Source organism: Anomaloglossus baeobatrachus, chromosome 1 (genome assembly GCF_048569485.1).
Source record: "Anomaloglossus baeobatrachus isolate aAnoBae1 chromosome 1, aAnoBae1.hap1, whole genome shotgun sequence".
NCBI classification, from domain to species: Eukaryota; Metazoa; Chordata; class Amphibia; order Anura; family Aromobatidae; genus Anomaloglossus; species Anomaloglossus baeobatrachus.
Genome location: NC_134353.1, coordinates 963901560 through 963916213, shown reverse-complemented (window position 1 = coordinate 963916213; position 14654 = coordinate 963901560). Strand labels below are relative to the sequence as shown.

Here is a 14654-nt window from a genome sequence, read left to right as displayed (position 1 = left end):
ACAGGAGATGCCCAGGTTATACCGGCTGTACATATATAATTATATATACAGGAGATGCCCAGGTTATACCAGCTGTACATATATAATTATATACAGGAGATGTCCAGGTTATACCGGCTGTACATATATAATTATATACAGGAGATGCCCAGGTTATACTAGCTGTACATATATAAATTATATACAGGAGATGTCCAGGTTATACCGGCTGTACATATATAATTATATACAGGAGATACCCGGGTTATACCAGCTGTACATATATAATTATATATAGGAGATGCCCAGGTTATACCGGCTGTACATATATAATTATATACAGGAGATGTCCAGGTTATACCAGCTGTACATATATAATTATATACAAGAGATGCCCAAGTTATACCAGCTGTACATATATAATTATATATAGGAGATGCCCAGGTTATACTGGCTGTACATATATAATTATATACAGGAGATGTCCAGGTTATATCGGCTGTACATATATTATTATATACAGGTGATGCCCAGGTTATACCAGCTGTACATATATAATTATATACAGGAGATGCCCAGGTTATACCGGCTGTACATATATAATTATATACAGGAGATGCCCAGGTTATACCAGCTGTACATATATAATTATATACAGGAGATGCCCAGGTTATACCAGCTGTACATATATAATTATATACAGGAGATGTCCAGGTTATACCGGCTGTACATATATAATTATATACAGGAGATGCCCAGGTTATACCGGCTGTACATATATAATTATATACAGGAGATGTCCAGGTTATACGGGCTGTACATATATAATTATATACAGGAGATGTCCAGGTTATACCAGCTGTACATATATAATTATATACAGGAGATGCCCAGGTTATACCGGCTGTACATATATAATTATATACAGGAGATGCCCAGGTTATACCGGCTGTATATATATAATTATATACAGGAGATGCCCAGGTTATACCGGCTGTACATATATAATTATATACAGGAGATGCCCAGGTTATACCGGCTGTGCATATATAATGATATACAGGAGATGCCCAGGTTATACCAGCTGTACATATATAATTATATACAGGAGATGCCCAGGTTATACCGGCTGTACATATATAATTATATACAGAAGATGCACAGGTTATACCGGCTGTACATATATAATTATATACAGGAGATGCCCAGGTTATACGGGCTGTACATATATAATTATATACAGGAGATGCCCAGGTTATACCAGCTGTACATATATAATTATATACAGGAGATGCCCAGGTTATACCGGCTGTACATATATAATTATATACAGGAGATACCCAGGTTATACCGGCTATACATATATAATTATATACAGGAGATGTCCAGGTTATACCGGCTGTACATATATAATTATATACAGGAGATGTCCAGGTTATACCAGCTGTACATATATAATTATATACAGGAGATGTCCAGGTTATACCAGCTGTACATATATAATTATATACAGGAGATGCCCAGGTTATACCAGCTGTACATATGTAATTATATACAGAAGATGCACAGGTTATACTCGCTGTACATATATAATTATATACAGGAGATGAGCAGGTTATACCGGCTGTACATATATAATTATATACAGGAGATGCCCAGGTTATACCGGCTGTACATATATAATTATATACAGGAGATGCCCAGGTTATACCAGCTGTACATATATAATTATATACAGGAGATGTCCAGGTTATACCACCTGTACATATATAATTATATATAGGAGATGCCCAGGTTATACCGGCTGTACATATATAATTATATACAGGAGATGTCCAGGTTATACCGGCTGTACATATATAATTATATACAGGAGATGCCCAGGTTATACCGGCTGTACATATATAATTATATACAGGAGATGCCCAGGTTATACCGGCTGTACATATATAATTATATACAGGAGATACCCAGGTTATACCGGCTGTACATATATAATTATATACAGGAGATACCCAGGTTATACCGGCTGTACATATATAATTATATACAGGAGATACCCAGGTTATACCGGCTGTACATATATAATTCTATACAGGAGATGCTCAGGTTATACCAGCTGTACATATATAATTATATACAGGAGATGCCCGGGTTATACCGGCTGTACATATATAATTATATACAGGAGATGCCCAGGTTATACCGGCTGTACATATATAATTATATACAGGAGATTAGCAGGTTATACCGGCTGTACATATATAATTATATACAGGAGATGTCCAGGTTATACCGGCTGTACATATATAATTATATACAGGAGATGCCCAGGTTATACCGGCTGTACATATATAATTATATACAGGAGATGCCCAGGTTATACCGGCTGTATATATATATAATTATATACAGGAGATGAGCAGGTTATACCGGCTGTACATATATAATTATATACAGGAGATGCCCAGGTTATACCGGCTGTACATATATAATTATATACAGGAGATGCCCAGGTTATACCGGCTGTACATATATAATTATATACAGGAGATGAGCAGGTTATACCGGCTATACATATATAATTATATACAGGAGATGCCCAGGTTATACCGGCTGTACATATATAATTATATACAGGAGATGAGCAGGTTATACCGGCTGTACAGATATAATTATATACAGGAGATGCCTAGGTTATACCGGCTGTACATATATAATTATATACAGGAGATGTCCAGGTTATACCGGCTGTACATATATAATTATATACAGGAGATGCCCAGGTTATACCGGCTGTACATATATAATTATATACAGGAGATGCCCAGGTTATACCAGCTGTACATATATAATTATATACAGGAGATGTCCAGGTTATACCGGCTGTACATATATAATTATATACAGGAGATGCCCAGGTTATACCGGCTGTACATATATAATTATATACAGGAGATGAGCAGGTTATACCGGTTGTACATATATAATTATATACAGGAGATGCCCAGGTTATACCGGCTGTACATATATAATTATATACAGGAGATGCCCGGGTTATACCGGCTGTACATATATAATTATATACAGGAGATACCCAGGTTATACCAGCTGTACATATATAATTATATACAGGAGATGTCCAGGTTATACCGGCTGTACATATATAATTATATACAGGAGATGCCCAGGTTATACCGGCTGTACATATATAATTATATACAGGAGATGAGCAGGTTATACCGGCTGTACATATATAATTATATACAGGAGATGCCCGGGTTATACCGGCTGTACATATATAATTATATACAGGAGATACCCAGGTTATACCAGCTGTACATACAGTTAGGTCCAGAAATATTTGGACAGTGACACAAGTTTTGTTATTTTAGCTGTTTACAAAAACATGTTCAGAAATACAATTCTATATATAATATGGGCTGAAAGTGCACACTCCCAGCTGCAATATGAGAGTTTTCACATCCAAATCGGAGAAAGGGTTTAGGAATCATAGCTCTGTAATGCATAGCCTCCTCTTTTTCAAGGGACCAAAAGTAATTGGACAAGGGACTCTAAGGGCTGCAATTAACTCTGAAGGCGTCTCACTCGTTAACCTGTAATCAATGAAGTAGTTAAAAGGTCTGGGGTTGATCACAGGTGTGTGGTTTTGCATTTGGAAGCTGTTGCTGTGACCAGACAACATGCGGTCTAAGGAACTCTCAATTGAGGTGAAGCAGAACATCCTGAGGCTGAAAAAAAAGAAAAAATCCATCAGAGAGATAGCAGACATGCTTGGAGTAGCAAAATCAACAGTCGGGTACATTCTGAGAAAAAAGGAATTGACTGGTGAGCTTGGGAACTCAAAAAGGCCTGGGCGTCCACGGATGACAACAGTGGTAGATGATCGCCGCATACTTTCTTTGGTGAAGAAGAGCCCGTTCACAACATCAACTGAAGTCCAGAACACTCTCAGTGAAGTAGGTGTATCTGTCTCTAAGTCACCAGTAAAGAGAAGACTCCATGAAAGTAAATACAAAGGGTTCACATCTAGATGCAAACCATTCATCAACTCCAAAAATAGACAGGCCAGAGTTACATTTGCTGAAAAACACCTCATGAAGCCAGCTCAGTTCTGGAAAAGTATTCTATGGACAGATGAGACCAAGATCAACCTGTACCAGAATGATGGGAAGAAAAAAGTGTGGAGAAGAAAGGGAACGGCACATGATCCAAGGCACACCACATCCTCTGTAAAACATGGTGGAGGCAACGTGATGGCATGGGCATGCATGGCTTTCAATGGCACTGGGTCACTTGTGTTTATTGATGACATAACAGCAGACAAGAGTAGCCGGATGAATTCTGAAGTGTACCGGGATATACTTTCAGCCCAGATTCAGCCAAATGCCGCAAAGTTGATCGGACGGCGCTTCATAGTACAGATGGACAATGACCCCAAGCATACAGCCAAAGCTACCCAGGAGTTCATGAGTGCAAAAAAGTGGAACATTCTGCAATGGCCAAGTCAATCACCAGATCTTAACCCAATTGAGCATGCATTTCACTTGCTCAAATCCAGACTTAAGACGGAAAGACCCACAAACAAGCAAGACCTGAAGGCTGCGGCTGTAAAGGCCTGGCAAAGCATTAAGAAGGAGGAAACCCAGCGTTTGGTGATGTCCATGGGATCCAGACTTAAGGCAGTGATTGCCTCCAAAGGATTCGCAACAAAATATTGAAAATAAAAATATTTTGTTTGGGTTTGGTTTATTTGTCCAATTACTTTTGACCTCCTAAAATGTGGAGTGTTTGTAAAGAAATGTGACAATTCCTACAATTTCTATCAGATATTTTTGTTCAAACCTTCAAATTAAACGTTACAATCTGCACTTGAATTCTGTTGTAGAGGTTTCATTTCAAATCCAATGTGGTGGCATGCAGAGCCCAACTCGCCAAAATTGTGTCACTGGCCAAAGATTTCTGGACCTAACTGTATATAATTACATACAGGAGATACCCAGGTTATACCAGCATAGCCCGTGTAATTCCCCTCTCACCTCTCTGCGGGCTGCGCCCTGCGCGCTGGGTTTGGCTGCGGTCCAATGAGCTGGATTCGGAGATAAATGGGCGACTTCTGGCTTTTGCTTCTGCTGTAAGAGAAAAGGAGGGATGAGCAGTGATACAAAGTATCCAGACAGCAGGTCCTGGGAGGAGCGGCGCCCCCTGCTGGAGGGGCACATGGCCAGTGTAACATAATGGCAGATGCATCGGTCACTGAGCACAGAAACACGGGGTCACTTTTCGCTCTGCACATTACTAAAGAACACGCTACATTTATACAATGATCACAACATCAATCTGCGCAGTGATATCATATCCCACAGCCGCTGCCCCAGCCAGCAACATGCCCAGGTCATACCAGCAAGGCCATACACTGCACTACATACTGTCACAGCCACTATGCTGCTGTTACATTGCCTTATCCTCCAGTCACCTCCAGAGCTGCACTCACTATTCTGCTGTTATATCATGTCTTATCCTCCAGTCACCTCCAGAGCTGCAGTCACTACTCTGCTGTTACATTGTCTTATCCTCCAGTCACCTCCAGAGCTGCACTCACTATTCTGCTGTTATATCATGTCTTATCCTCCAGTCACCTCCAGAGCTGCAGTCACTATTCTGATGTTATATCACGTTTTATTCTCCAGTCACCGCCAGAGCTGCAGTCACTACTCTGCTGTTACATTGTCTTATCCTCCAGTCACTTCCAGAGCTGCGGTCACTATTCTGCTGTTACACTGTGCCTTTTCCTTCAGAGCTGCGGTCACTATTCTACGGTTACATTGTCTTATTCTCTAGTCACCTCCAGAGCTGCAGTCACTATTCTGCTGTTACATTGTGTCTTTTCCTCCAGAGCTGCGATCACTATTCTGCTGTTACATTGTCTGATTCTCTAGTCACCTCCAGAGCTGCAGTCACTATTCTGCTGTTACATTGTGCCTTTTCCTTCAGAGCTGCGGTCACTATTCTGATGTTACATTGTGCCTTTTCCTTCAGAGCTGCGGTCACTATTCTGCTGTTACATTGTCTGATTCTCTAGTCACCTCCAGAGCTGCAGTCACTATTCTGCTGTTACATTGTGTCTTTTCCTCCAGAGCTGCGATCACTATTCTGCTGTTACATTGTCTGATTCTCTAGTCACCTCCAGAGCTGCAGTCACTATTCTGCTGTTACATTGTGCCTTTTCCTTCAGAGCTGCGGTCACTATTCTGCGGTTACATTGTCTTATTCTCTAGTCACCTCCAGAGCTGCAGTCACTATTCTGCTGTCACATTGTGTCTTTTCCTCCAGTCACCTACAGAGCTGCAGTCACTATTCTGCGGTTACATTGTGGTTTTTCCGCCAGAGCTGCGGTCACTATTCTGCGGTTACATTGTGTTTTTTCCTCCAGAGCTGCAGTCACTATTCTGCTGTTACATTGTGTCTTTTCCTCCAGAGCTGCGGTCACTATTCTGCGGTTACATTGTCTTATTCTCTAGTCACCTCCAGAGCTGCAGTCACTATTCTGCTGTTACATTGTGCCTTTTCCTTCAGAGCTGCGGTCACTATTCTGCGGTTACATTGTCTTATTCTCTAGTCACCTCCAGAGCTGCAGTCACTATTCTGCTGTCACATTGTCTTTTCCTCCAGTCACCTCCAGAGCTGCAGTCATTATTCTGCGGTTACATTGTGGTTTTTCCTCCAGAGCTGTGGTCACTATTCTGCGGTTACATTGTGTTTTTTCCTCCAGAGCTGCGGTCACTATTCTGCTGTTACATTGTGTTTTTTCCTCCAGAGCTGTGGTCACTATTCTGCGGTTACATTGTGTTTTTTCCTCCAGAGCTGCGGTCACTATTCTGCGGTTACATTGTGTTTTTTCCTCCAGAGCTGCAGTCACTATTCTGCTGTTACATTGTGCCTTTTCCTTCAGAGCTGCGGTCACTATTCTGCGGTTACATTGTGTTTTTTCCTCCAGAGCTGCAGTCACTATTCTACGGTTACATTGTGGTTTTTCCTCCAGAGCTGCGGTCACTATTCTGCTGTCACATTGTGTCTTTTCCTCCAGTCACCTCCAGAGCTGCAGTCACTATTCTGCGGTTACATTGTGGTTTTTCCTCCAGAGCTGCGGTCACTATTCTGCGGTTACATTGTGTTTTTTCCTCCAGAGCTGCGGTCACTATTCTGCGGTTACATTGTGTTTTTTCCTCCAGAGCTGCGGTCACTATTCTGTGGTTACATTTCCTGCACGTTCTTCTCTGACCTCCCACAATCCACTATATAGAGTGTGCGCTGTTCACGCCCTGTTTCACCAGGGGGCAGTGCTGAGATTCTGGCTCCTGGGAGCTCCGAGGAAATGAGCCTGATCTGTGCTGCAGCTTTGGATGTGACTGGAGAGTGGGCAGACATCTCCATGCTGGGAACTTCTGTCTGTGACTAAACCCAGACACCAGGAGAAAACCCACCGGGAAACTCAGGAAGCAAAATCATCCAGTGCAGGGAACGTGAGCGAGGGGCAGCGGGTGCACTGGCAGCATCGCAGCAGTCATACACCTGGTCTATGGGCTCTGCGGTCACAGCCCCCATCCCCCGCTGTACAGACCTAAAGACAAGAGCTGATTTGTGGGGGGCCCGTAAAACCGCAGCCCCCCAGTCCCACATCCCCTCACAACGGTCTCCTGTGTGCTGATCCGAGTGGCTGAGGGTCAGGAAATGAAAAGAACAAGTGGACTCTAAAGAGCAAGCGCATTCCAGGTGAGGCGCTCGCTAATTACCTGAGAGCTCAGGAGGCCGCAGCAAAACCTCACTGGTACCTCGCCACACCATGAAAATATGCTTGTGCCCCTCACCGAGGCCAGCGGCCTTTCTGCCACCTCCCAACAACCCCGTCCACCAACCTCCGATGCCCCGTCCACTAACCCCTGACGTCCCATCCACCTCCCATCGCTTCGTCCACGAACTCCCGACACCCCATCCACCTCCCAACGCATCGTCCACAAACTCCCGACGCCCCATCCACCTCCCATCGCTTCGTCCACGAACTCCCGACGCCCCATCCACCTCCCAACGCCTCGCCCACGAACTCCCGACACCCCATCCACCTCCCAACGCCTTGTCCATGAACTCCCGACACCCCATCCACCTCCCAACGCCTCGTCCACGAACTCCCGACACCCCATCCACCTCCCAACGCCTCGTCCATGAACTCCCGACACCCCATCCACCTCCCAACGCCTTGTCCATGAACTCCCGACACCCCATCCACCTCCCAACGCCTTGTCCATGAACTCCCGACACCCCATCCACCTCCCAACGCCTCGTCCACGAACTCCCGACACCCCATCTACCTCCCAACGCCTTGTCCATGAACTCCCGACGCCCTATCCACCTCCCAACGCCTTGTCCATGAACTCCCGACACCCCATCCACCTCCCAATGCCTCGTCCACAAACTCCCGACGCCCCATCCACCTCCCATCGCCTCGTCCACAAACTTGCGACGCCCCATACAGCTCCCAATGCCTCGTCCACGAACTCCCGACACCCCATCCACCTCCCAACGCATCGTCCACAAACTCCCGACACCCTATCCACCTCCCAACGCCTTGTCCATGAACTCCCGACGCCCCATCCACCTCCCAATGCCTCGTCCATGAACTCCCGACACCCCATCCACCTCCCAATGCCTAGTCCACAAACTCCCGACACCCCATCCACCTCCCAATGCCTCGTCCACGAACTCCCGACACCCCATCCACCTCCCAACGCATCGTCCAAAAACTCCCGACACCCTATCCACCTCCCAACGCCTTGTCCATGAACTCCCGACACCCCATCCACCTCCCAATGCCTCGTCCACAAACTTGCGATGTCCCATACAGCTCCCAATGCCTCGTCCACAAACTCCCAACACCCCATCCAGCTCCCAATGCCTTGTCCATGAACTCCCGACACCCCATCCAGCTCCGAATGCCTCATCCACAAACTCCCGACACCCCATCCACCTCCAAATGCCTCATCCACAAACTCCCGACACCCCATCCACCTCCCAACGCCTCGTCCACGAACTCCTGACACCCCATCCACCTCCCAACGCCTCGTCCACGAACTCCCGACACCACATCCACCCCCAACGCCTCATCCACGAACTCCTGACACTTCATCCACCTCCCAAAGCCTCGTCCACAAACTCCTGACACCACATCCACCCCCAATGCCTCATCCACGAACTCCCGACACCCCATCCACCTCCCAATGCCTCGTCCACAAACTCCTGACACCCCATCCACCTCCCAACGCCTCATCCACGAACTCCTGACACTTCATCCACCTCCCAAAGCCTCGTCCACAAACTCTCGACACCCTATCCACCCCCCAACGCCTCGTCCACAAACTTCTGACACCCTGTCCACCAAACCCAGATGCCTCGTCCACCTCCCAAGTTCGCCCTGTCAGCCCAACTGTCCGACGCCCTGTCTGCCACCCCGTCATGACCCTACGGACAGAGACCATGCCCTTCTTCTCAGATTCCATGACTCATAAGGTATTGGACGCGCTCCTCGGGGTCACTGGTGGACACAGACAGAAAAAGGCCCCTGAGCAAGAACAATATAGGGGCCCTTTGCAGTCCAAGAACTCATCAAATTCCCAATTCCTCCTTCTTTGGCGGTATTAATGGCCTCTCACATCTTGGGCCCCTGTGTGGCCGCACAGGTTGCCCCAATAATATGTCCACCCCTGGTTATAGGACATGTCCAGGGCGGACATAGTGAAAAGTTCTACAAATGTTCCATGGTAGTCCGTGCTTCACCGGCTGGCTGTAAGACCTGTGCGTGCGGTCAGTGAATGGAACTGGACATTGCCAACCAGCTGAAGCACCACCCACTCCGGACATTGCCTCCAAAGGCCCTGTGCGCACTTACCGGATTTTGCCGCAGATTTTCTGTGGATTTGCTGCATGTTTCGCTGCAGAAAATGTTCATAACATCTCTGCAGTGATTCACCAGCAAGACCTATGGGGAAAAAAAATCCTGTGCGCACTAGGCGGATTTTGACAACTGCATGTTTTGCTGCGGGATTCCCGCAGCAAAAACAATTGCATGTCAATTCTTTTCCGCACGTCGCTGCGGGATTTCACTCCATTGATTGCCATGTAATCGTGAAATCCCGCAAGGAATAATGCAGGCAGCAAATTCTGTGCGGTTCACTGCGTTTTCCTGCGTTATTCCCTGCGGTATTTCGCGGTTTACCTCCGGTAATGTACATCGCTGCCTGCGTTTTGCAGGGAAGTGATGTCATTACAGGAAGAGGAAGCAAAGCAGAGAGAAAACACACACACACAGAGATCACACACACATAGACACATCACAGACATAGAACACATAGACACAGACACATAGAAAACACATAGAAAGCAAACGGAAATATAGAAAAAAACAACACGTGGGCTCCGCTGCATATTTACCGTCCAGCCGAGGTAAGCACACAGCGGCGGCCCGGTATTCTCAGGCTGTGGAGGGAGAGGGGCAGGGTTAATGTCCCCCGCCTCACTCCACCTCCCGCAGCCGAGAATATCAGCCGCAGCTGCCCCGGGACTGTCGCATGCATTATGCGGCAGTACCGGAGTGTCCCCGGCTTTTCCTGCTGCCGTGTAGCAGTGGCGGTCAGGGTAATACAAGGGGTTAATGGAGGCGGATCACCGCCATTAACTCCAGGCTTGATCATGGCAGCGTCTATGAGACAGCTGACATGATCAACCCGTAAGTAAAGTGAAAAAACACACACCGAAAAATCCTTTATTTTAAATAAAACACAAACAAGCCTCGTTCACCCTTTTATTAACCCCTCCCGAAACAAAGCTCCGACGTCATCCACCCAGCTCCAGCATAATCCACAGGTCCTGCGCTGCTTACATCCAGCCGCGACTGATACACAGCGCTGAATGAAAGCAGCCTCGCAGCGAGACAGCAGAGGTAATTACCGGTCATTTCCCACGGCCGGTAATGTGAGCCCACTGCCGACCGTGAGAAATGCAGCGTGTGCTCACATGGACTCTATCTATCCCTCTGTCTATCTATCTATCTATCTATCTATCCCTCTATCTATCCCTCTCTCTCTCTATCTATCCATCTATCCCTCTCTCTATCTATCCCTCTATCTATCTATCCCTCTATCTATCTATCTATCTATCTATCCCTCTATCTATCTATCTATCCCTCTATCTATCCCTCTATCTATCTATCTATCCCTCTATCTATCTATCTATCCCTCTATCTATCTATCTATCTATCCCTCCCTCTATCTATCCCTCTATCTATCTATCCCTCTATCTATCTATCCCTCTATCTATCTATCCCTCTATCTATCTATCTATCCCTCTATCTATCTATCCCTCTATCTATCTATCCCTCTATCTATCTCTCTATCTATCTCTCTATCTATCTATCCCTCTATCTATCTATCCCTCTATCTATCTATCCCTCTATCTATCTATCTATCTATCTATCCCTCTATCCCTCTATCTATCTATCCCTCTATCTATCTATCTATCCCTCTATCTATCTATCCCTCTATCTATCTATCCCTCTATCCCTCTATCTATCTATCCCTCTATCTATCTATCCCTCTATCCCTCTATCTATCTATCCCTCTATCCCTCTATCTATCTATCCATCTATCCCTCTATCTATCCATCTATCTATCTATCTATCCATCTATCCCTCTATCTATCTATCTATCTATCTATCTATCCCTCTATCTATCTATCTATCCCTCTATCCCTCTATCTATCTATCTATCCATCTATCTATCTATCCCTCTATCTATCTATCCCTCTATCTATCTCTCTATCTATCTATCCCTCTATCTATCTATCCCTCTATCTATCTATCCCTCTATCTATCCCTCTATCTATCTATCCCTCTATCTATCCCTCTATCTATCTATCCCTCTATCTATCTATCCCTCTATCTATCTATCTATCTATCTATCTATCTATCTATCCCTCTATCTATCTATCTATCTATCTATCCATCTATCCCTCTATCCCTCTATCTATCTATCCCTCTATCTATCTATCTATCTATCCCTCTATCCCTCTATCTATCTATCTATCCCTCTATCCCTCTATCTATCTATCTATCTATCTATCCCTCTATCTATCTATCTCTCTATCTATCTATCTATCCATCTATCCATCTATCTATCCATCTATCTATCCATCTATCTATCTATCTATCCCTCTATCTATCTATCCCTCTATCTATCTATCCCTCTATCTATCTATCTATCCCTCTATCTATCTATCCCTCTATCTATCTATCTATCTATCCCTTTGTCTATCTATCTATTCTTCTGTCTATTTCTCTATCTCTGAAAAAAAAAAGTCATTTCATTCTATGTGCTCACCAAACTCACCAAATACTGAGGAAGAACTCACCAAATACTGAGGAAAACCTCACCAAATACTGAGGAAAACCTCACCAAATACCGAGGAAAAACTCACCAAATACCGAGGAAAAACTCACCAAATACTGAGGAAAAAACTCACCAAATACTGAGGAAAACCTCACCAAATACTGAGGAAAACCTCTCCAAATACTGAGGAAAACCTCTCCAAATACTGAGGAAAACCTCACCAAATACCGAGGAAAACCTCACCAAATACCGAGGAAAAACTCACCAAATACTGAGGAAAACTTCACCAAATACTGAGGAAAACCTCACCAAATACTGAGGAAAACCTCACCAAATACCGAGGAAAACCTCACCAAATACCGAGGAAAAACTCACCAAATACTGAGGAAAAACCTCACCAAATACTGAGGAAAACCTCACCAAATACCGAGGAAAAACTCACCAAATACTGAGGAAAAAACTCACCAAATACTGAGGAAAAAACTCACCAAATACTGAGGAAAACCTCACCAAATACTGAGGAAAAAACTCACCAAATACTGAGGAAAAAACTCACCAAATACTGAGGAAAAACTTACCAAATACTGAGGAAAACCTCACCAAATACTGAGGAAAAACTCACCAAATATTGAGGGAAAACTCACCAAATACTGAGGAAAAACTCACCAAATACTGAGGAAAAACTCACCAAATACTGAGGAAAAACTCATCAAATATTGAGGAAAAACTCACCAAATACTGAGGAAAAAACTCACCAAATACTGAGGAAAACCTCACCAAATACTGAGGAAAAAACTCACCAAATACTGAGGAAAAACTCACCAAATACTGAGGGAAAACTCACCAAATACTGAGGAAAACCTCACCAAATACTGAGGAAAACCTCACCAAATACTGAGGGAAAAACTCACCAAATACTGAGGAAAACCTCACCAAATACTGAGGGAAAAACTCACCAAATACTGAGGAAAACCTCACCATATACAGAGGAAAAAACTCACCAAATACCGAGGAAAACCTCACCAAATACTGAGGAAAAAACTCACCATATACAGAGGAAAAACTCACCAAATACTGAGGAAAAAACTCACCAAATACTGAGGAAAACCTCACCAAATACTGAGGAAAACCTCACCATATACAGAGGAAAAAACTCACCAAATACTGAGGAAAAAACTCACCAAATACTGAGGAAAAAACTCACCATATACAGAGGAAAAACTCACCAAATACTGAGGAAAAAACTCACCATATACAGAGGAAAAACTCACCAAATACTGAGGAAAAAACTCACCAAATACTGAGGAAAACCTCACCAAATACTGAGGAAAAACTCACCATATACAGAGGAAAACTTCACCAAATACTGAGGAAAAAACTCACCATATACAGAGGAAAAACTCACCATATACAGAGGAAAAACTCACCAAATACTGAGGAAAAAACTCACCATATACAGAGGAAAAACTCACCAAACACTGAACGCAGCAATAGTGTCATCTGCATCCAAGTGCTGTAGATACACAGGACGGCTCCGGCTGCATTCACCTCGAGTGCTCTGTGCGGGGCAACAAGGCCTCATCATCTAAACTGTGCCATCGTACACTGTGCCACCCACAGCAACCTATCACAGCTCAGCTTGTATTTACCAGAGGAACCTATCACAGCTCAGCTTGTATTTACCAGAGGAACCTATCACAGCTCAGCTTATAGTTACCAGAGGAACCAATCACAGCTCAGCTTATAGTTACCAGAGCAACCAATCATAGCTCAGCTTATATTTACCAGAGGAACCAATCACAGCTCAGCTTATATTTACCAGAGCAACCAATCACAGCTCAGCCTATATTTATCAGAGCAACCAATCACAGCACAGCTTATATTTACCAGAGTAACCAACCCCAGCTCAGCTAATATTTACCAGAGCAACCAATCACAGCTCAGCTTATAGTTACCAGAGGAACCAATCACAGCTCAGCTTATTTTTAACTAGAGCAACCAATCACAGCTCAGCTTCTATTTTACCAAAGCAACCAATCAAAATTCAGCTTATAATTACCACAGCAACCAATCACAGCTCAGTTTATATGTGACCATAGTAACCTAGCAGAGCTGAGCTGTCAATGAGTCCAGTCGGGGCTCGTTTTTCTTTTCCCCTCAGCAGTGTCAGTGTGAGGCGTGCGGTGCCTCCTGTGTTCTCTGATGTGTGGGGTGTAACAT

At 44.5% G+C, this 14654-nt stretch overlaps 1 protein-coding gene across 4 annotated transcripts in view; it reads right to left on the bottom strand.

Annotated features, from left to right (window-relative positions):
- Positions 1–14654, bottom strand: part of CNTFR (ciliary neurotrophic factor receptor) — a 624317-nt gene that overhangs the window by 254528 nt on the left and 355135 nt on the right. For 3 of the 4 annotated variants that reach the window (XM_075330023.1, XM_075330008.1, XM_075330014.1), the window contains one exon: positions 5040–5132. In XM_075330023.1, the coding sequence (XP_075186138.1) occupies positions 5040–5132 (93 nt within the window). The remainder of the gene's footprint in view (positions 1–5039; positions 5133–14654) is intronic. The other variant, XM_075330032.1, reaches the window with a different exon arrangement.